Genomic DNA, 24363 nt, shown 5'->3' with positions numbered 1-24363 from the left:
CAGTTCTAACACTATCAGTGGGAACTCAAGCCCCCATTTGAACACATGCTAGGATTAATCTAGGAAATCTGTCTTGTGCTTTTTGTGTCTTGCTCATTATATTGCTAAAATGAAACAGGGAAACTCAGCAAAATATCAGCCTTGAACAAAAAAGAACATATTAGAATTACTAAAAAGATGATAGAATTAGCAAAGAAAATGCATCTGCTTGTATGCATATGCTATTTTTGGTAGGCTAGAAATAATACTAAGAAGTACACCAAAATATTATCAAATCTGGAAACCTGGAGAGAACACATGCTTTAAATCTTTTGGTAAAGATACAATTAACTTTATAAAGGTATCACCAGATTGCACATCACAGTACAACAGGCAATTTAAAAACCTGCTCCCTCTAAGATTTTTACAGTAGCAGAATACATTGTTTATTTTGGTATAATCACTTATACAGAGCAGTGGCAAGTTTATGAGGGTCTACCAAAGTTTTACCAAGGTCTAGGTTTTGATTGCCAATTCTAAGCTTTATTCAGTACAAATCACTGATCTGAATAGGCTCCTTTGCTAATGGCATTTCTGTAGTGATGCAAGCAGAAGTTAAGTGGCCATCAAGCAGAGGGTGCTATTCACCTGCTGCCTGCTTGGCATTCTGAGTGCAGGTTCATCCAGGCCATGTCAATCTCAGTGCCCACTGTCAAACACTGTCAACAGCAACAGTCTGACAGTTAAATAATGGCTTGACCCTTAAATTTGCCAATTTGATTTGCTATTGTTTGTTCATCTCTTTTGGTTCTGTTTCTTTCAAGCACAATTAAGTCACTGAGGTGAACTATTTTGTGGCTAGTGAAAAATAATTGTATGGGTAATTCATACAACTTAATGCATGACACAAAAACATCCTTTTATTTTGTAAGTCTGTTTCTTTCTCAACTTCAGGCTTCTCATAAACAAAGATGAATCTCTCCTGTGGATCTCACCAGATGCAAAAAGAAAAGAACACAATGAATATGTATTTCAAAGGTACCCAAGTGAGTTACTGATCTGGAACATCAGCAAAATGTACTGATGCATTTAGCAACTTTGTACTACATGGTTGACGTTTTCATTCACACCTCTTCATACAAATAGGCCGTATCTGAGAAGTTACAGTGAAGATCTGTGCTTGAAAAATAGAATTTCATCTCCATTCAGGACAGATGAGTTGAAATGAAACATTTTTCATAAAACCTGCCTCCCACAGAAAAAAAAGAGCTCCACAGATCTCACAGTTTCATAGAACTATTCATGTTTCAGTCCTCCCTACAAGAGCACCAAGTGCTGATCTGAGGCAAGACAGAGTGGTTGCAAGCACTGCTGGGTTACTACAGAGGATGGTCAATCCTTGCCAAGATCAAAGGCTCCAGGGCAACAGAAACAGAACAATCTTATTTAAAACTGTATTAACACATTAGCCTCCACCCAGAGCTGCAAGTTTATGAAATTAATTGAGGAGGAGGAAGAAATTGTTAAGATCAGAAGAAAACTTATTTCTTAATAAGCATGCAAATGAAGTACCTTAGTCAATGTTTAAGAGGCATCAACATTTACATGTCAATTATTACTAGAATTAGACTTCCAAAGCATTTTCTTCTTACAATACAAAGTTAACACTCCAGTTAAGCATTAAAGAGAGAATGCTCTCCAGCAGCACACTCTCTATAAACATGGCTGCATTTAGTACAAGAACAAGCTACATTTTTCATTCCATATAGGTTAGTATAACATCACTGAGAAGTCAGAGAAGCTTATACACACACTGTGTCTCTCATTATGAGAGACTCCTACTGCTGATTTCACTGTTTGAAGGCACAGGAAGATGGCAGTGTGTGAGGAGTAAGCAGTCAGCACGTGTACTCCTGCCACTGTCACCCTGGTCACACAGAGCTCAGCCAAGGCTCTGGTACTCAAGTAACTGTTTATTTTTCCAAGCTGAACAGGGAATGCAGCACCAACCCCACACTGCTGCAGCCATGCTGCTAACAATACTCCAGCTAATTTATATCCAGTTATGTGAGCTCCAGTCACAGCAATGAATCTAGTACAGCACATTAAGTCTCCCCAGGAATCTGCTAGGTATACATTCATTACGTCCTGTGCTCCACACTAAGTCACACTATGGCTGATTAGATAATTGTATAAAACTGAATTTAATTACTAACTCTTCCTATTTTACTGGAACTGTTCCTCTGAGACCTCATGCCTAAGTCCTGACTACAGCTCTATTTCTACCTATCCAAATTAAATATTATTGCTGAATGTCACAACAGGAGAAAAGCAACACATACATTTAAATGTGTAATACTGGTGGAGCTAACAGAACTTCTGCTTCCATAATACAACAGGAGTTTGAAAGCAATTGACTTTAGACCTTGATTTTTTTATATTTTGAAAGAAGCTGCCTATGTTCCAGTCCTAGTTCACAGTTCAGAACGCTGAAGTTCAACTAATTGTTTTCAAAGCTATATTTTGGATCAAGAAGTAAAAAAGAATTGTGGCATTTTTACTCATTCCCATTAGTATGAAGCTCAATGTTTACTGTAAAGGCTTAACACTTTAATGTAATGAAAAAATATTTCATACAAGTTTTGCCCTAATTTTTCAGCAGATTAAGGTAATAAAGTTTCCCCCTTTGTAGCATGCTTATTTACTTTTTCATTACTATTCATGATCTTTGATTAAAAGACTGGATTATACACAGGAGAGTAGAATAAATATTCAGAAGTCCAGTGATGAGTTGTGGAAGCAGTGAGTCAAAACAGAGTTGGTTTAGGCCAGGAAAATACAGCCAAGTGTGCCTGACACAGTTTGAAGGGAAGAATAATACCTGTTATTACTAAACTCACTGTTACAGGGAGGAAGGATCAGGCACTTGTCAAGACAAGGAGCAAATTTCAAAACATGGACATATTAAGAGTAACTGCTTCATCCTGTGCATTTAAGTTCTTTGTAAAAAATTAATCTGAGCTACTTAAGTCAAGGTTTTTATTCTGCAACCTGTCAGAATCCCAGGATTTTACACAGGATACTCTGCAGGGCCACACAGTACTCAGCTATAATGTGCAAGCCTTTACACCATGAGCCACACACACAGATCATCCATCAAGTTGCCAAATTGTCCTTGTGTTAAAGGTATTAAAAGCCCTAGATAAAGGTTCCCTGCTACCTCTGTATTAATGCCTGGGGCTGTTGGGGGCATAGTTTATGCAGCCTACCACTCAGATATTAGGTTCTAAGAACACACCTGCCCCTTCTGACACTTCATTAATTCTATTACAATTGTTTTTCCCCTGACAAAATCAGGAATACATCTCAGTTAGCACAGGAAGCAAATGCTCACATTTCTAAAAGGTACAATCACACCCTTGTATTAGTCCAAGGTTGATTTGCTTTCTTTTCTGCTGTGTTTTGTTTTAGTGCCTTACTTTTAAGGCACAATTTTCATTTCATTATCACATTAGGAAAGAACAGCAATGAATCTGGTATTAAAAGACAACATCACACAAACACTTTTCAATGCTAATCTGTATATGCCTCCAAAGAAAGCCTCATGGACTGTTTTTTATTATGGTAACAAAGGAATTTTTGTAGCCATATTTTAAATGCCATAGTTCTGCTGAGTCACTTAGCACTTTATTAACTCCCACAACTTGCCAAGTTTTGAGGTGCATTGAAAAAGCTCCTTAAAAGCTTATGACTATTTCATAACATAGAAATTATTATGAAATTAGTTAAATTTGAACACTTCCAATAGAGATGACCTAGCAGGATTTGCTAAACTCCTTGTCAAATCACACAGAAAAGAATGAGGAAAACAAAGTTTTAAGAAAAAGCTATTAGCATTGACTTGCTGAATGCAAGTTTGACCAAAGAGATCAATTTTAATGCTTTTTAATTCTTTTAAACTCCCAGCTTTTTTGAATCTTATTGGGAAAAAAAGCTGGTTTTCACATCCACTTATTTTCTTTTTTAATTTGACGTTTCCTCAGAGAAGTAAAATTTAATATTGAATAAATATTAAAATGTTTAGTAGTTAGCATGTTTTGTAGTCAGTAAAGTGCTGACAAGGCAGAAAAGGTATTATTGGAAACAGCAATAAAAGGTATAGTCACTTTCTGGAACTCTGTAATTCAATGTATACCTGAATGCCAATATCCTCTGGAACTCTGTAATTCAACGTATACCTGAATGCCAATATCCTAATAAGGCCAAGCAGAAGATAAGCCCATCTAGGCACAGTCCCCAGTTTATTTGTGCTCCAGTCCCTGTGGGCAGCCCACCTGGTGCAGCAGCCTCTTGAGTTTGAGGAGCTGGGTTTTGACGGCGGTGCAGTCCTGCACCATGTGCCGCAGCGTCATCTCGTCCAGCATCACCGTGTTCTCCGCCAGCGCCCGCGGCGCCTGCGCGCTGCTGCCTGCTCTGCAGCTCTCCAGGGCACCCACAGATGGCTCCAGGTAGCCTGAGCCCCTGAGAAGAAATCCAAAACAGAAAAACACAGAGATGCCAAGGTGCAGCTGGACAGCATTTGGTAAAAAGGTAAGCGTCATGCAATGTGGGCTATACTTACGTACTGCGGCACACAGCAGAAAATAAATTAATGAATCAGAAAATGTCAATGCTATTTCACTTAAATACAGAGCTTTCCTTTTCACTCCCAGGGACGTCTCTCAGACTAGAAACTACAGTACCCTAAAACCAGTTAGTTCAGCAGAATTTCTATAAACTGTCATTCAACCCTTTGAGGACTATAAGGTTGCACTTATTTTACCAACAAATTAAACTACAGAAAGCTGCTCAAACTTACAAAATGCAAGTAGTAAGACATGGCAATGGTTTTCCATGGAACACATAAGGTATTTCAATCAACATGTATAATATTGTATCAACATGAGCAACAAGTACTTGGAATGAACACAGAAGGATAAGTTTTGAAAAGAAATTGTTATAACCCTCAGTGGTGCTTCTACTCAGACATACAACTACTCAGAAAATGTTGTACTTATTATCACTTGAGACCCCTTAGTGCCAAAAAGGAATTGCTCACTGGTGCTTTAAATGTTTGTGAGGATATCCAAAAGTGCTTTACCTGTTCAAATCATTTTTACCATGGATATAATGGTCAGCATGGCCAAGATGATAGTGCTCCTGTGTATTCCATCGCTGTTGTGGTGCTCTTTTCCAGAATCCCTCTTGATGTTGTCTCACATTTCTGTCTTGTCTGTCATAGCGGCTCATATTTTCACATTCCTCTACACAAAGCATAATGTTAAAAAAAAATTGTAAGACTTGTTCCCAGGACCTTGCAAATAAAATATTAACTATGTGCTGGTAACAGATGCAGTGTAAAGTCTGCTGGGTTTGTTTTGTTTAACTGATCCAAAACAGTATACATTTCAGAAGTGTCAAGCAGACTTCTGTAACAATGTCACATTTTTATTAAAATATAAACTTGATACAAGAGTAAGAGCAACCTGTAGCATAGCAGAAACTAAAGAATCCAGCTTTAACAGTATTTCCAGTTTAAAGAGAAAATCATTTGGAGGAGGTTGAGATTATGGAAGAAAAGAAATTTAAAAGTAACAATTTCCTGCCTTTTTTACTGATGGTACCTCCAGGCCTTTAACAAGTTCTAACAACACACAAACACAGAGAGACAACATCGTAAAAAAAAAGGTCAGTATTGCATTGCAAAAGGAAACAGTTTAGTTACTTAAAATACAGATATGCCTCCTCCCCTATTCACCTTGTTTGGTTTTCAGATTCAGAGACACTCAATCTGGAAAACCAGCATGATTTAAAACAAGGAAAACAATCTCTTTAAAGTACTAACTTCTGCAAAGCCACAGGAATTCCACAAACGTCTTAAGGGAACAAACGCTAAATTTGGCAACAGCCCGGAAACGACTGAGAGAAAGCCAAAACAACTCCTACCCAGGCAGTCAGACCCGGCAAAAAACAGCCCTAAACTGCTCTTCTGCCACCACACTCGGTGCTCCACTTACCCAAGGAGCCTTCCCGACATGGTGAGTCCTTGGCTAGGAGCAGCTGCTCCCAGGGCGCAGCGTGTGCCCCTGCGCACAGGCTCCCAAGCTGGCCCTCCTTCCTGCGGGCTCCCAGCCTGCGTGGGGCTGCGAGCCAGCCCAGCTCACCCTGGGACTTACACTGCCCTCCCCACTCCTGCATACTTGTGCAGCTACAACTGCTGCTATAAATAGTGGCCAAGCGGCATCCCAGGCTCCAAAGTGAAACCAGGAGAGTTTCTGAGGACCTGGAAAGTCTTAGGAGGTTACGTCAGTGAAGTCACACGTAATTATGGAAAAAGGGCTGGCAAAAAGTGCTGTTAAGCATCATTAGAACAAGTACTCATACCTACAATTCAGTTTTTATCACCTTGCAAATAACCAAAAAGTTGCATAATAAAATAAACTTATTCACCTTAACTAACAGAAGATTTATTTTACTTTGGCAGCATCTTTCTACAGCTCATAACACATGAAAATTAACCACAAAATAACTTTACAAGCAATTAGGATTTTCAGCTTTGGAAAAGTAAATATTGAGGCACTGAGAAAAGACAGGTGGAGATTAACAGAGAAGTTTTGCTTTTTCAAGTGGTCATATTTACATAAGTGAAAACCTGGAGGTAGCTTTTGAATTCTTTTCAGATCCTCTTTGCTGAAAATACAGAATTTTCAAGATAAGAAGCAGAGATACAAAATTAATCTGGCAAAAACTGGGTAAGGAAATCCAACCTCTAAAAAAATGTCAAAAGTATCAATAATTAGCTTTTAACGATTTTGTGGCAAACATCCGCCTTTAAAAACATGCCCTTCTAGCAGTTTTTAAATTAATAATTTGCAATGGAATTACTGATGTAAATGCAGTGCAGGTTTCATACAATCAAGGAAACTTAAGAGAAATTGATCTACACTTTAAAATAATTTCTTAGTTTTTCCCCAACAGAATTAAATTAGCCCTATTGAGAACTGCCTTAGGCTTGCATTGCTACCCATTCTGCAAAATTAAAATGAGTAAAAACTCGTACCTGTCAGGGTTGGAAAGCTGCATCCTTGCAATGTTCTCAATCATTTCACAGAAGCACTTTGAAGAACTCCTTCTGAGATTTAACAGTTTAAGCACTGCACTTCATAAGTGCACAACGTTAAAACATGATGTGCCACCATCATGGTAGGTGTTAAACTGTGCTTTATTTACTGTAAATCTGGCTTTGTATCTAACATACACACAAAAGTCTTCACTCAGATAACTCAGAGGTCCTTGAAATTTCCCCAACTTCAGAAGCAGCTGAACAAAATAAGTAAAGCCCTCTTCCTTTCAGCACATGTTTGCACTGGGTAGGGCCTGACAGTGCTCCACAGTGTTTCTGTTCATTTGACAGACTGGCCTCCACTGACCTTGGAGGTAAAACTAATACCCATATTCACATAACATTAATGTAACAGCTCATAATAATAACAATACTCATCAGTACTATGAGAAGCTCAGGAATAAACGAAGCAAATGCCTCAAACTTTTCCAGTCTGAGATTTGAGAAAGTGCAGCCATCATTTCCTTTACCAAGCTCATTCTACTCTGAATTCGTTCTATTGCAGGGGTGTCTAGGTACCACTACTTCCTCTGTGAAAATTCTGTCAGCACCCTCACTAAAAGCAAGAGCACATAAAACACAACTTGAAAACACTTATCTTAAATTTTACACCTCCAATCCTGACGTGTATGTGTATCTATTAGGAGATGTTGTCTTTTTGTAGAAGAAAACAATTAACTATCTCAAAGAATTACACTGTCATTCACCAAAGCTAAAAAAAAATACTGTTCCAGCATTTTCAAATATAGCTGAAACATGAGACTGAAAGACTAACTTAAAACTTTGAAATTTATTCTATAGAGACAATTTTAACAAAAAAAACAGTATGAAACAAGATTGCACTTTTCAAGGCAGCACATTTCTATATTCAAAATTTTTCAAATGTAAGAGTTGTACTTGGGAAAACAGAAATATCTCCCTTCCTGTATTTCACAAAAGAAAGCTGTTACTTTAAAAAAAAAACAAAAACACCCCAATTTTGGAGTGCATTGACTTATTAAGTTGAGGTTTAGAAGAAAGCAACTCAAAAGTCTCTTAAACACATGAAGCAGTTTCAGAGTGAGATTGCTTGGCTGCCTTACCTTTGTCACGAGGTGGGTCCTCAGGCAGGTCCACATCAAGCATGAGATCATCATCTTCAAGATCACATGAATCAAGATTATTCAAGATATCCTGCAAGAAAGGAAAAGTGAGATACAGCTGGTTCCACGATACTTCGTGTACCATACAGTCACAAAAAGTTTTGCTACATTTTTGTTGTGCATGCATCCAGTGTTACCAGCAGCCTCCTCCCCTTAGTGGAGGAGATCAGCCTTATTTGAGACCATCTATACAACAACAATTTTCACACCTGCTAATATGACACAATAACAGTGCTAGATGAAACAAAGATGGATTAAAACATTTTTCTGCCTGATGCCTAGGGAATACTCCAAAGACTTTTTTATTCATTAATATCCTTCTCCACAGTTGGAAGCATTTTGAAACTCAACTACTTTGTTTACTTGGAGTTCAAAAACAGCTTTGTGAAGAGATGATGTCACATTCCCTTATTTCAGCTCTCATATTATCATGAAATCAATTGAAAGTAAGTGAGGGAAACTTATATTATCTTGACTTTTTGGGACAACAAAGCTATTATGGGCACCAAACTCTTTTTGCCTTTCATACTGTGGTTCATATAAAGCTGCTACTAAAGGGACTAATAAACCATCACATTGCATGGGTACACTAATGGCAGAAGAAAAATGCTATGAAGTGTTACTGCTAAATGAATTACACATATTAAATATAGTCAGGTATATTAAAGAACTGCAATACTTTAATTTTTAAGTAAGCCCAGTCAGTGTTAAAAAGAGAGTGACCCCTCTTGCTTTAAGAATACCAAGAGGAGGAGAAACTGAGGTCAAGGCTGTGGAACACTCAGCTCAGGGCCCATCAGACACTGCCAGCACTGCTGGACAGCCACAGCAGCCTGGGCAGAAACCCCAGACACCCTTTCACTCCATTACTCAAGAAAACTAAACCTATTAACACCAAGTGGTTATCACACAAAGCAGGCCTGAGGAAACTTCTATGGATATCCAGCTCCAACTCCTGAGTTCCCAGTAAAAGTCAAGCCTTTAAGGCCTGAGACCACACTCAGGCACTTCACACTGGCCTCTTTCCTAATAGCAGAAAAACAGATTTTTCTTAGGTTTAACAGCTACCCCTAAAGGTGATGCCTGGCACCAATACTGAATAATTTACCAAATATTAAGTCCAAAAGGGTTACTTCTCATAGTAACATGATCATTAAATACTTAAATGAATACTGACACTCAGGCTACAAACACAATGCACAATAATAGTCCCTTGTAAAGCCACCCCTTTGCTGGCTATCATTTGTCAGATTTGCTTCATCACAGATGCACAGGTGAAAATGAAGAACATTAACAGGCATTTGTCTGAAATGTTGATCCAGCTGTTCTCCAGCAGCCTTCCTACAGCACTCACAAAGCACTACTGTATTTTATTATAAATGGTGACAAGAGCTAAGTATATTTTAAGATTTTTGGGGGGGTTGGGCTGTGACATAGAACATTAAACATTTTGCAAGTTATTTATTGACTTAGGAAGGAGAGTGTGAAATGAAAATAGTTAATATGCACTTTGGAAAATATGAGCAATATAAAGGAAAGACAGAATACTTGAGACAAATCACCTGTTTTTGTCATATTTCAAACTCCTATCTGAATTGCTTTGTCCACAAATAGCATTCTATGCATTTACAGGGCAAAAAAAAACCAGGAAAACCTACACAGCAAGACATTGGGAATAATAAATCCAACTATGGAAAAGCTTCACAAAAAAATGGGAGCCATTTAAAGGAAACATAGATTTGATATTTAGGACAACAAAATACCTGTATAATTTTGCTACTATTGCTTACATTAATTTATATTTTTCCAGGAACTAGGAGTTTTTAAACTAATGCATATTTTTTCAAACAATTCTGCAAAATACAGACATGCTTGTGAGGCAGTTTTGGTTTGCTGTTGATAAATTACTTCTATGCCACGCTTTCATCTTCCAAATTAATGTTCTACTGCAAGAGCTTTAATGAGCATGACAAATAAAATGGAAAAAGTGGCCACAAACACAAAAAAAAAAGCAGAAAAGCTTTACCGTTGTTGTGCAAATGCATTTAAAAATGCACAATATAAAAACACAATATGCTAAGATGTTTACGAATAAAGCTAGATAAGCCACCTTACTATCTTTGAATCAGAACTTTGGAAGTCTAATGGTGTCACAGAAGGTCACTATTTGAGATTCCAAACATACTTTACTGTCAACAACACATTTCATTATGCTTCCCTAATTACACATTCTTCACCACACTGAGGAAAGGAAACTCCATGCTACAAAAAAAACCCCACAACTGCAAATACCAAGACTTTGTAATCACTGAGCCATGTGTGAAAGCCCTTTGAGCATTTCCCCCTCTGAGCTACTTGGGAAACACAATATACAATATGTCAGCAATGCCATCCTGAAATAGCCATAAGATAAAGTACAAGTTTCATCAGCACATTAGTGTATTAAAAAAAATAAAATTTAGATACTTCCATTGTTGTTCTATCTACTGAATAAGGAACTGCAGGCAATTACATGGGAATAACATAGTTAATAATGTGTGCCTAACAGCAGTTAGCATCATGAAGTGATTCAGGGCAATGAGCTCAAACAGAACAGGATATAAAAAATTCTTTCAAAGTGCATCAGCTCCAACCCTACAGAATATTACATGTTGCAGCAATTACTACAAGTTAGAGAAAAAGAATCCCATTCTATTTGTATAGATGAAAAGAGTAATGTATATTAAAAGGGGTATGATTTTCACAAGGCTGATTCAGCACTAGATTTTCAAGCTGGTACAACCTAGGAAGGGATTGAGTTTGGGACTGTGAAATCCCAGGTCCATCTACAGTGCTGTCCCCAAGCCCTCTCTCCACAAAGCTTTTCCACTGGACACAGGCAGTGGTGCTCTGCTGGTTTCCTGCAATAGAACAGGGAAAGCATGAGGTGAGATGGATGATCTGTGAGTCCTGGTGTAAGAATTGAGTAACTCAAGCACCTCAACAGCAGGGAACCCCCATATTGCAAAAGGAGAAGGGAAAAGACTAAAAGGGCAAGGCACACCACATGTGGGTCATACCACCTTCAGCAAGTTCACTTTAATGTTCTGCAAATCTTTTCTGGAGTGACTGTCCTCAGATGCTGTGTTTTACCATGGGTTCAGCAAGCACACACCAGCAGCTCACCCACACCAGCTTGGGATTTATCCAATTTGCTGGAGGCATGGAGGCCAGCACCTCTTTCTGGAGAGGCACAACAACATCAAGACCACTGCTCTGAAGACTGGCAAAGTCTGTGGAGAAGAGCTGCTTTTGCTGAAGCAAAACTTCAAATTTCATTGTAAATAATGTTCACCATAATGAACTGGAGTGCAAAATATTCTTTTCAAAAAGTTCCGTTTCCAAAAATTCCTCATACAACATGCATCATAAACTCTTTCTTAAACTGAAGAGAACTATTTTCAACCAACCAGAGTTCAATTTAGCTTAAGTTGGACCTAGGCAAGAGGCCTGATTCTCAAACTTCCCACTTCATGCACTAAACACTGAAAGGTCATAATGCAAAATAGAAGAGAGACAGATATTTTCATTTTCTCCCTACTGAACAAAAAAATGTTGACCAGTGAAAGTTTATAACACAATGTATATTAGAGTGGAATAAAAAAAAAATAATGAAGTCAGGCATTGAGGTTAGTGCAGAAGTGCAAAGCCCTCAAACAACTAATTGCAGAGAGTGTTACCATAATTGAGAAGAGTCTGAGCTCAAAGTACCAATGCCAGGTTAGGATATTTTGCAGGAAAAGCCATTGCTCTGAGGGAGTCAGAACTGGTGGTGAGTATTAGGAACAACATTTTATCTGTTTCCATAACTTATGATCTCAGACTTCATTCGTTTGTTCCAGCTTTAGGAAGCAGACAGCTAAAAGAAATAACTGTCATTATTACTGATTTAGTGACTTAGGTCTTGTTTTTGATGAGGATGAAACAGTAGAAGGTAAGTGTGAGCAAAGGGAGAGAAAATCTGGCCAAAAAACTCAAGTGAAGCATTCAAGAGTAGAAACTAACAGAAACTAACAAACCACCATTTCAGGTGCTTGAGGAATGAAAAAAAGGCTTTTAAAAACAAACACAAAACAGACTGGGTAAATCAGTCATCTGAAGGGCAGCTAAAGGATAACTGCCAAAGTCAAACACAAGTCAAGGCTGACAGGAGAAAAGAGGGAAACCTCCAGGGTCTTTTTCAATGCTATTTTCAGCCTTTGACAACATCCAAGATAGAGATAAACAAAGAAATAGGAAATCTCCAGAAAGGCAACGTTATATAGGAACTGAACAGAGCTCTCAAGTGAAGGCACAAAACACAGATGGAAAAGCACATACTGTACTATAGGGCTGAAGAGAAAAGCCCACTGGAGTGGGTTTTAAATGAAATCCTTAAAACAGAAAAGCACCGAGGGAAGAGGTGGGATAAAACTCTGAAGGTTACCAAAACAGGAAGGGAAAGAAGTACCACTGTACAAGTAACATTAAAAATAATTAGGCCAAATAGACAAAGAAATATTTTGTAATTTTGTCCATGCTCTGTAGCTGAAGGTTGCTGGGACAACACGTGTAACAAGAACTTGGTTTGGAAAATCCAAAACATTTGTGGTTTAACTGTTAAGTAGAACAGTCTCAAAGAAAACATTTGCTCTTGAAAACATTTTTGTAGAGGCACTTTATGTTCTACCTGGTTTTACTGAAGGTATAGAGGAATTCATTATTAGTTTTATAAGTTTTATAAAGCATCTATACTTGCTGGTTTTTAATTTTCTTTTTAAATATAAAAACAGATGTCAGACTGAGTAAAAAATCTGAAATTCAATAACACAACAGAAGAAGAGAAAGAGGAAAACCAGAAATATTAGCCATTAGCCATTCTGTTAAGACTTCACCAATTCAATTCACTTTCAAACACACAGCCTAAGCTACACTCACTGCCACAAACAGCATTCCTTGACTGCCATCTAGCCTCCAGCAATGAGGAAAGCTAAAAGGGAAGCATTGTAACCATCCTTCTATAAAATTCCAGCAAAATGTAAGAAGACTTTCTATTTTGGGGGGCTTTTTTAATAGGCTGGTGCTTTTAAATATAGTTTCCTGTTTACTTTTAAGCACAATCACAGAAAGCAGTGAGCATAAATAGCAACAGAGGAAGAGCAGGGGAGGAGGAAAAGCACTTCTTCCTACTCACTGCTTCCAGTCTGTTTGCACAAAAAGGCTACCAATACCAGATTTCAGCACTGCTTTTACAGTTTATCTAACCAACAATGGAGCATTTTACCCTATTAAGCAATGTGTAATTCCTACAGCTATTCTTAAACAGGCAGAAATAATCATGAATCATTCTCACTCCACCGACTTGCACTTGTATTAAATGTACAATCTTCAGTTTCAAGGAAAATATAGATGCTTCAAATAATTCCCAGCTGAGAAAGGAACCAAACAATAACCTCAGAGGAGCAGCATGGGCATGGCTGTACCAGGAGTTCAGCTGTTTCCTCTGTGCAAGAGTTAAATTCTACCCTAGCAAGACTTTGGAGTAACCTGAATATGACATGTTACACAGCATTAATGTGCTCTATTCTTACACAGCCAGCTCAATATACTTGTTTCTAAATAAAACCAAAACAATCCTCAAATACCTCTGAACTACTTTGGGGTGATTCTATTCTCACCAACCTCTCCATAAGCTGATAACAACACAGGAAGCATTCCCTCACTCACTGCACTACTGCAAAAGTGTATTTATGCTACATTATCCTGATACATTTCCACTGCATGAGCCAAGAGCACAAAAGCTCAGAACCAGTTCACACATGGATATGCAGTTACCAGCTCACACAGACAATGTCCCTTACAAGCCCAGGAAAAGGACCAAGTGCTAACTTCTACCAGTGTTTGCTCTCATATTTCACCCACTGTCACAGCAGCTGCCAGGCTCTCTCCATCTCTCTACAACATAAATCCAAAGGTGTAATTAATGGATGCCATGAAGAGAAGACATAAGTACAAGTGAAACTGCCTTCCTTGTTTTTTCCAGTCAAAACAACATGAGAAGATTTATTGTGCCAGTTCTGAAGGAAGTATCTCTCAAAGGCATATAAGGTTTCCCATCCCAAAGGAAAAAAGGTAATTTGCCATAAAAGGTTGTTCACAAAATGTCATGCTTCAGACCAGTATCACAAGAAGTTTGTGAACTTTAATACAGCCATATAACTTCCTAATAATGTTTGACAGCAGGGACACCTACATAGCACAGAACAGACAGAAGTGCCATCTCATTAAGTAATTCAGTTTCTCACCACCTCCCTTTGCTGTCATAGTTAAACTCTGAAGTTGAAGACTGGAGCAGTGGTGAGACAGTAGAGGCTGGCTATTTTCACTCTAAAATCAGTCTCTAATCTACTGACATTTCCTTTCTCTGCCATGAGCAGAAAACTGCCTGCCAGCAAACTCCACCAAATAAATGGCTGAGGAGCTGACAGAACACTCAATGAGGAGTATCTGCCAATGAGGATTTCTATCACTGCCCATACACACCTCCCCGCCTGCAAGAGGTGACTTCTAAGTGCATTTACCTTGGTTTGTTTGAATAGCCCCTGGGCAGATAAAATCACCTCCCCCTCCACTGGCACTACAGTCACAGACATTCTCAGTCTCATTCCTCTGACACACTGATTAATCCTGGTATCCCCTCACACACCTACAGTGAGAGGTTGCCCAGTTTCCTCCTCATCGTCCTGTTCTGTCACAACAGTGGCCAGATAAAACTTGGCAGCTGCAGGAAAGACTAAAATCTGAGATTTTACAGGCTTGGTAGGAAGCAAAAAGGCAACAGTTACTTCAAAATTAAAATCACTCCAACACAAGTGTATAATAAGATTCCTTAAGACTAGAATAATTATTCTTCATTAAATAATTATACCACAAGAATGAAGTCTTTTCTCTCTTTCCAACCTCGCACCCTCACAAGAGTATTGGGCATCTAATAGCTCATCAGTTCTCACTGTATCACATTCACTAGCAAAAAAACAAAAAAAAAAAAAGCCAAACCAAAACAAAAAAAAAAAAAAAAAAAAAAAAAAAAAACAAACAAAAAAAAAACCCCAAAAAATCTCTACCACATACAAAATTGGAAGTGTGCATTTGCCATAATGAATTTCAGTCAAAAAGGCATTGACTGGGGTGAAATCATCCTTTGCTTTCAGTCACAGAACAAACTCAGACACTTCTTAAAGTGCTCAACGAAAGTTCACAAATTACTTTTAGAAAGCATCATGGGAGCACAAAATGCAATTAATTCTCTTTATTAACCTCACCTTTTATATTCTAAGAAAGGAGAAAATGCAGTAAGTCAACACTGTTCATTTGAGTACAGCCTGTCAAGAAATACGTGTCTCTTTAATGGTCTTCTCTGATTTGAGTAAGATCTTTATTGTTCTTTGCAAGATGAAAAGAGAGAAAAGAACTGAATTTCAACTGGCTCATTAGATGAAAGGCTTTAAATGCGTGCTTTTTGTAACTAGCTTGCACCTGAAGGACTCATTTCATTACCACTCTTTTAGAAAGTTTTAGCAAAAAAAAGAAAAGTTTGTGCTGAGAAAGGATTACATACTTTTTACATTATCTTAAGCTCACTTACACTTTTATTTTCACTACAGCTGTAACCAAACATCACAAAGTTTAAAAAGCCCAGCTTCTCATAGAACAAGAACTAGTGTATTTGAATTAACTTTCTGAGAAGAAAGTTGAACCAAAGACAGGAAGATGTGTAGAAGGCAATACCAAGAACACTTCATTCTAAGGAAATAAATGTATTAGAATTACACACATTACAAGTCTGAAATCACGTTACTCATATGAGAAATCAAATTGGTATTTATACTATAGTCATTTTGAAAGGTGAATTATTTTAAAAATTAAGGTAATTAACATTAAATTACTTGTAAATAACTACTGAAAGAAATTAATAACTGAACTAAATATTTATATTCTAGCAAGTTAATTTTCTCTAAGAAGTAGAGGATATTTCACTGAGTACCAATGCTTCAGGAACCAGAAAGCATTTTCCCATATCTCAAAAACTAATTTAGAACTGCCCTTGCCCAAGTTACAGTGACAAAGAGGAAAAATGTAACAAGGAACAACAACAGAAATCTTACAAGATTTCAAAAATTGCCTGAAAGAAGATAAAAAATGTAACTACCATACTCCCGGCTAAAATTCTGGCCATGTGTCAAACTGATTCATTCCAGTGAGATCCAGATTTCATCCCAAGAGCAATTAAATTCTCAGCAAAGCAGTTAAAACCCATCTGTCTCTTCAAGCCAGATTTCAATTATTATTCCATAATCCTATGCCCTTATAATTACATTGATGTTCAATCCGCACATACCCAAAAATACTGGCTTTATTTACTTCAGGAAAATGAACACAGGGCAAAGATTCACATTGCTACTGGAGCCTAGAGGAAAAAGAGGGCAGAGGTCTCAATCTGACAGTACAGGGAACATTCTGAAAGTTTCCTGTCCAAACCTACTGGCCCAAATGAAATTTCTTTAAAAGAAACAAAAAAAAATCCCAGATCATATCATAAGAACTTCTTCTCTTGAGAATATTACAGAAAGAAGCCAAATTTACTGGAATGTTTTCAGTTTAAGCTTTTACTTCTTGCAGACTTTGAGCACTAGAATATTGCAGCATCTTTAAAAACAGGCAGATACTGCAGAACAATCACAGCTGCACTACCTATCCTTCTCAATGTAAATATGGACCTGCACCTGCCAAAAACATTCAAAGCTTCCCTCTGAACAAACACATATTAAAGCTTCTGATTCTCACGTGTCAACTTAATGTGCTGGAGTTGAGAAAACACCTCAAACCTTGCTACAACAAGAGAGGGCAAGCAAAGGAGCCATGAGACTCCAGCTGGGATGCCTGTTTGAGGCTACACTGCTTACCTGTATGGTGAACAGTATTTTCAGGCAAAAATTGAGGAAAACAGAAATCTAGCAAGACTAAACTACAACTAGGAGTTGTACCTCACACTGCTGAGCAGCTTTCTGCCATGAAGCAGTAGAGGAACCAGGCACTGCAGCCAGTAACTAAAACCCAGGACAGGAGCAAACAGCACAGCTAAAATCAAGTGAGATCACCTATAGATGAATACTGCCCTTCCTGCTAATTTACAGAGCCATCAACTGCTCTGCCAAGCATCAGACTGCTCACACAGAACTGAACTTGGTGCACAAAGACCAGCTGCTGAAAATCAACTACAGAGAACACAAAAAAAAAAAAAAAAATCAGTGCTTAGAAATTTGAATGCAGTTCAGTACTTAGAAAGTTATCCAAGCGATTTGTTGACTTCAAAAGAGTAAATGGAACAACAACAGGAATAGTGAAATTAGTTATTTTCTGTTATGCAATTAGACAATAAAAATATTTTCATCCTTACAAAAAACATACACATTTCCTAACAAGCTCTAAGTCCCCCCTAAGATTTTATTTAGATTTGTATGACTCTTAAACCTCCAACACTGGATTATATATTTTCTTCATACCTGCTCACTCAGTAAAGAACAGTAAGACTGTACTAAAAGAGGCCAAATTTATTTTATTCTTCATTCCCGTGTTTTTAAAACCAAGATATACTGAGAATAGCAAAGATATTGGCTATTCTGCTCCCCAAAAAGGAACAATGAGATTCAGAAGCCAATATGTTCCTGCTGTTGCCTTCCTATGCTGGTTCTCATTTCAGAAGCCCAGTTAAAATCCCCTTTGCAAAAGCTGCCCCTACCTAATATCACCCAATGGGAGTTGCACTGCCATCTATGGAAAAGCTTAGGAAAAGCATTTAGTATTTGCTGATACTAAGGATACAGCTTAAAAGACTAACAAAACAACAGCAGGATGGAAATGAGAAAGAAAAGGGCGAATTGAGCACTAAATATGACCAATTATCAGCACATAGTTCCCTGAATTGTTACTCAGCCACATTGCTTCTACTCACCCCAGCCTGGTGCCACAGGAACTCCAGAACTACTGCTTTGGTGTGCGCCCTGGAAATACTAAATCCAAGGGGCAGGCAGGCTGGCATTAGCCCAAGCACTCTGAATTCTTAAATCTGACTCTCATCAATTGGATTTTGACACACAGATATGAATTGCTTTTAACTCACCACACTAGAGGAGAGAAACTGCATAATTTGATACGTATCTGCCAGCAATCAAAACATCTGACGTGTTGACTAATCACAATAATTACTCCAAATGCCTTCACTTTTTTGTCTTTATACTCCCCGCTTGCAGAGAAAAGGAAAAACATGGAACAAAAGCTTACTACTCAAGAGCATAATTTTTCAGAAAGAATGAAAAATTGCATCAGAAATTCTTCTGCATCTTCAGATTAGAAAAGATCATTGTTTAATCTTCAGGCTAAAGAAGTCAAATATATCATAATTTCTACCAAAACTAACAAATACAGGAAAAAAAATCCCACTACTAAAAGGCAATTCAACACTTCAGAGCTACATTTTGCCCCTCAAAACCCAAGTTACTGAAAATACATTTCTGCCTTGCAAAAATAAAATGTGCTATCGATGTTTTTCTCATTCAGATAAAAGCACTAAAATTCTGGAGAAGCACTAACAGGATAAAAAATCAAAATGGCAGAAACAAGACATGATCTTCTATATCATGTCAAGGGGGCAAGTCTTAAAATCTCCTTTCTCCACTTCCTCAAAAACTAGTAAGTAGATTCTTTCATTTTTAAGCCCTCTCTAAAAACTTTTAACTTTCAATAAACAAATAAATAATCCAAAATAGTGAACAAGAATGTCAAAGGCTTCTAATGTACCTCTGCTCCACACAGCTTAAAAAAGCTTCTGTCAATCAGCACATTGATTCAGTAGCAACTCGTACCCATGCACAATTAATTCATGAGGGCTACATGTATCAAAATCTAGATATATACTCCAAAAGCACTGTAGAAGTGCCTTTCTTTTGCTTGTTACATTTCAAAATATGTATCAAAATGCCTATATTTAAAACTTGCCAAGGACAAAGTTTAAAAGCTTCCTTCTTTTCTTGGCATGTGCATGCATGTGTCTGGGGACAAGGGTGTTTGTTTTTGCAGCAGCCTCCATGAAACTTGGGTTTTCCCTATAAACACCAATAAAGCTACAAAACTCATACTACAAAAATCTCTAACAGTTTTTCCAAGCTGGTCACAATTGCCACAAAAAGTTAATAACCACTGCTAAGCTCTTTCAAGCACTAGATCTCAACATTACAATTTAAGATGGACAGCAAACAAAACCACACGAAGCTAAAAATATTATCATGAATTCATATTTAGCTACACACAAAGAATATAATTACATATCTGGGCTCAAGTCTGAAAGTGGTATCTATATTACTAAATTGGCAGTGGTGACACAGTACCTAACACGCCTTAAACACATGAAGCATGACACATCAATTAAACCAAACTGGTTCTGTCACATGAATTTTATTTAGGCCCACTAAAACTCTAAGGTTGGCTACCTGATCTCAGAGGAACAGCAACAACTCTCCATCCACTCTCCTGATATTTAATGATGCTTCTTGCAGACCAGTTTGAGTTTGGCAGCAAGAAAAAGGTTGTGCTGCATTTGTGTATCCCACCGGAGATACATGAAGAGCCCTGCTACAGTGAGCTACAGCCAGGTCTCTACCTCAAAGATGCTATGACTGAATGAAGAGAAACCAAGTATCTGCATCAGCTCACAAGAACCCTATGAGCACACAGTCCAGAAACAATAAATGCAAGAAACCACAGAGGCAATAGCTATTTTCTGGCTTTTTCACTCCCATGTTTAAAGATTAGTAGGAGGTATTAAACCTATCCTTTGCAGAAATCAAATTCCTTTATTCTTTGTGAGCACTGCTATGAGACTGCATAAGGAAGGACCTGTTTTTGTCCTGACTTTAGAATAAGGAAAAAAATGTGTGTAAACAGCCTGATCAAGGTCACTCGTCCAGAAACAGGAGTTCCTAAACAAGAAGCTTCTCAAAGCTTATCAACTACAAAAAGGAAACAACTATAAAAATTTTTAAAAGCACTAATATTTCAAAAATACACTTAAAGAGCAAGAAACTCAACACACTATAATAACGCAAGTTACGAATATAGATACATACTATGCTGTTCATTTCTGAAGAGTCGTAACTCCCACACGGATGGACACTTCCTATAGGTTCCAGCCCTTCTTCATCCCACATATATGTGCCATCAGAGCTGTCAGATGGAGAAAGCTCAAAGGAGGAGCCAGCTCTGTAGTTCATCTCTGAAGAGATGACATTCTCAGTAGTGTGTTTTGTGCTTTCACTGTTGTCATCCACTGCTTAAAGAAAACAACATCAGTTAAGACTCCAAAAACAACCCACTACTCAAAAAATAAACATTAAAATGCCTGTTACTGGTGTGCTTTTAAAGGTGTACTACCTTTGCTGGAGCTGTACTGTAACAGAAATACCTGAAAGCTTTCTACTGTATTGTTCCCTCATCCCAGAAGGGGGAACAGATCAGGCTGGTTTGGCAGCTACAACCAAGGAATCTTCCAACCTACACCTTTGATAACCTTTTATACTGCCCTAATTCACCCAATGGAAGCTACTTTCTAGAAATCTGCATCTCTTTAACATATTAGAAGGTGGGTCCAAAAATATATCCTTTGGATCTAGTCTTTCAATTGCAATATCACTCAAACAAGCTTTTATCATGAAAAGCCCATCAAAGATTTGAAAGTGTGGCTTTCAAAAGCATCTTCTCATGTCTTCAACTAATTCTTAAGAATTAATATGCATCAGAAAAAACAAAAAAGATCCAGTAACAGCCCTGTTTATAACTGACCTAACTCAATTACACATCCTACACTTACTTCCACTACTTAGAAGCAGCTGCAGCTGTTATCTGCCTGCAGAGGTGGAGGGAGCACAAGGCAAAATTTTCTTAAAATATCTTCAACCCAGAAAATGAATGGCAAAGCAAGGATTTGAGGAATCCCACAACCACATCACAAATGTGTTTAAAGGAGGTCACCTCCATTTTTATCACAAAGAGCTCTTCAAAGTAATGCTTGGGAAAAAACTGTAATGCAGAAAAGGCACAAGCAAACAAATATGCCAGCACAGAGCAGTTCCATTGTGAAACAATTCATAAGCAATGGGCAACTACATTAAATAACTTAATTACCATTACAGAGTTTTGATATAGCACCTAAAATTTCAAACAGAACATAAAAAAGGTACTTACCAGACACATTTATATCAAGCCAGTCATCAGCATTACAGCAAGATCCTCCACCTTCCTTGAGAGATGTGAATGGCTCGATGGACGTTCTGCTCCCATGCTCTAATTCCTGAAGGCAGCTCTCCTTCTGCTGGACTTGCACAGGTCTGTTTGCCTCTTCTATATCTATGAAATCATCACTGAAGTCTTCACTCAAATCGTTTTTCTCAGAGGATGACAAAGAAGATATAGATATTTCATCTCCATCATCGCTCATACACATCACCTTTGAGCCATGTTTTCCCAGATTTTCATGCAGGCCCTCACCAGGTTCTGTTCTTTGAGCCCTGCTCTCCAGAATACTGTTTTTATCGACGGCTCTATTGATATTGGCTGAAATCTCCGTGTTCTCCACGACGCGCGTGTCCGCAGCCGCACTTTTGCTGCCAGCCACAACGGAATTGTTCCCAGCAAACCGCTGCCTGGTAGGCTTCAGCAGAGGAGGCCGACTTAATCTGTATCCATAGGAAGGTGCTGACCCAGATCCATTTGACAGTGGGGGTTTCTTGGAACAAGGAGCTGACACAGCCGAGTACGGTCTGGTAAATCCATACTTCATCGGTTCATTTCCATTGGGTACATCCAACTGACATGCATTTCTTGACAGCAGAGTAGACCTCTGAGACGTCCTGGCAGCGAGATTTTGACTGTGATAAGGCCTTGTAAGATCCACAGCTTTATTAAAGGAATGTGACCTGGTTAGAGATGCAGTGGGAAGGAAAGAATTCTGAATGGAATGTGAAAAACTTTGTGATCTTACCATTTTGTCACAGGAAAAAGCCTTGCTATTGTCTGTAGATTGTGCCAGGCTTTCTCCTGAACTTGTCCTTGCAGAACCAGAATTAGCTCTAGGTCTCTGCAAACCTACCACTGGCCGATTTCCATAAAATCCATTTAAATTTGATCTTGGAGCATTGAGTCCAGAGTATGTCCTTCCTGACAGGGTACCTTTGGTGAATTTAGCTGAACTAGAGAGTCCAGGTATAGACTTTGGGTTTAATTCCTCAGTAGGAGATACAAACATATTGGTTGGCTTTGCCGCTTTTGACACAACAGAAGCAGTACTGTTCAAACCCACCCTGAGCTCATCACTGCCCAGTGCTCCTTGAGATTGAGGATACTTCTCAGAATCAATTAATTTTTCATTAGAGTTGCATTTGCCATTGGCCCCTCTCCCATTCTGATCGTTAAGCTGATATTTATTTGATTTTTTCCAGTTGAAAGCAAAGGAAGACATTCCAACAGTGCCATTGTGCTTGCTGAAATTTCTGCCACCATTACTCCCAGCCAAGTTCACAGCCGTCCCGTTTGGCGTGGGTTGCAGAACACTCCCTAAAGTTTTCGTTCCATATTTCGGTAGCCTGGAAACCAACGATGTCTTGGTTTGATTTTTTTCTTCCATGAGCTATTGGGTACATTGGTCCTTAAAGGGTGCTTGGATCTAATAAAGAAAAATAAATCACATTAAATTTGAACTCACCACGTATCAAACACAGTTTTCTTTACATTTGCAGCTATATGCATTCTAGATTTCTGTGCCTAAATCCACCATGCTGACAAAAAGTTACCTAGTTCACCTTGTGAACTCCAGAGTTCTAGCAGTTATTTGGCAGTAATATGTTCCTCAAATCAGAGCTCCCTCCCCCAACTTTCATTCCCTACATAAACCACCTTTCTTTGGTTTCATTTTGTACTCTATAAATTAAACTTGAGAAGAGGCTGGATGATTTTCTGTTGGTTTTATTTTTTTCATTTACCCATTTTCAGCAACAAACTGAACTTTTCAACTGTTTAATTGTGTTACATTACTAAGCTATAAACTTAAGACTTAGTATTTTTTAAAAAGCCACAAATATGGCTTTCATATCAAAAACCTGTGATCAGCAACATAAACCTGCAAAAACTATAATGTAAAATCTAACTAAATCTAACTAACTTTTTAAAGATAGTTTTCAGTTTCCCCAATGCCTAAAATATAGGAAAAGCCATTCATTGTGCATCTCACCACAACATTTTTTGTTCCCAGACCTCATGAATATCTCCAAACCAAGATTCACATTCCTAGTCATTGTTTCCTTTGTATGGAGACTGTAGTCACTTTTGGAAAATATTATTCATTAACAAGACCTGAAGTGCAGTGCAACAGTTGCATAAGGTCAGTGTTAGTAAGCGAATTCAAAAGTTCTACTTATTCAAAGTACAGAAAATATCTTGTGCAACCACAGCAAGCATTACCCTAAAGTGAGTCACTCCCCAAGTTGCAAGACCTCACTAAGAAACACTTAGTTTCTTGGTGATACAATCGAAGATAAAATCAAAGACAAAACTGAAGTGGCATTAAATTCATACAAACTGAAATGCCCTTAGGATTTGCCAGAGAATAGGATGCCTCAGAGCAGTACTTCTGGAAGCAGATCTGCATTATAAAGACAGAAAGAGAAAGGTACTGCAGACAGGGCGTTTAGGGGCTCCTAACTTGTGAAAACATCAGAATCCACATTCTGGAATTCCATTTCCATTTTGAAATACACAAATCCCGACTTTTCAAAGACTCAGTGAATTCTTGCACACCAGAGACACTGCCCTCACCCAGCTGTGCAGAGAAGGACACAGGGATTTCCCCCTGGGACCAGCAGAACACTTCAGTCACCACGTATGATACCTGCCTACATGTGAATTGTCCAATGTCAGACTTCTTGCCTACAGTGCACCTGCATACCCTGCATAGTA

General features: G+C 38.2%; 1 protein-coding gene across 5 annotated transcripts in view; it reads right to left on the bottom strand.

Moving 5' to 3' along the window:
* Positions 1-24363, bottom strand: part of CCSER2 (coiled-coil serine rich protein 2) — a 59483-nt gene that overhangs the window by 24831 nt on the left and 10289 nt on the right. For 3 of the 5 annotated variants that reach the window (XM_056494675.1, XM_056494672.1, XM_056494673.1), the window contains 5 exons: positions 21598-23074; positions 20484-20686; positions 8224-8314; positions 5120-5282; positions 4314-4500 (listed from right to left, as the gene is read on the bottom strand). In XM_056494675.1, coding sequence (XP_056350650.1) covers positions 4314-4500; positions 5120-5282; positions 8224-8314; positions 20484-20686; positions 21598-23035 — 2082 coding nt within the window. In that variant the 5' untranslated portion in view covers positions 23036-23074. The remainder of the gene's footprint in view (positions 1-4313; positions 4501-5119; positions 5283-8223; positions 8315-20483; positions 20687-21597; positions 23075-24363) is intronic. The other 2 variants (XM_056494676.1, XM_056494674.1) reach the window with 1 other exon arrangement.

This window comes from Oenanthe melanoleuca, chromosome 6 (genome assembly GCF_029582105.1).
Source record: "Oenanthe melanoleuca isolate GR-GAL-2019-014 chromosome 6, OMel1.0, whole genome shotgun sequence".
Classification (NCBI taxonomy): Eukaryota; Metazoa; Chordata; class Aves; order Passeriformes; family Muscicapidae; genus Oenanthe; species Oenanthe melanoleuca.
The sequence above is the reverse complement of the archived record's forward strand: the minus strand, read 5'-3'. Positions and strand labels throughout refer to the sequence as shown.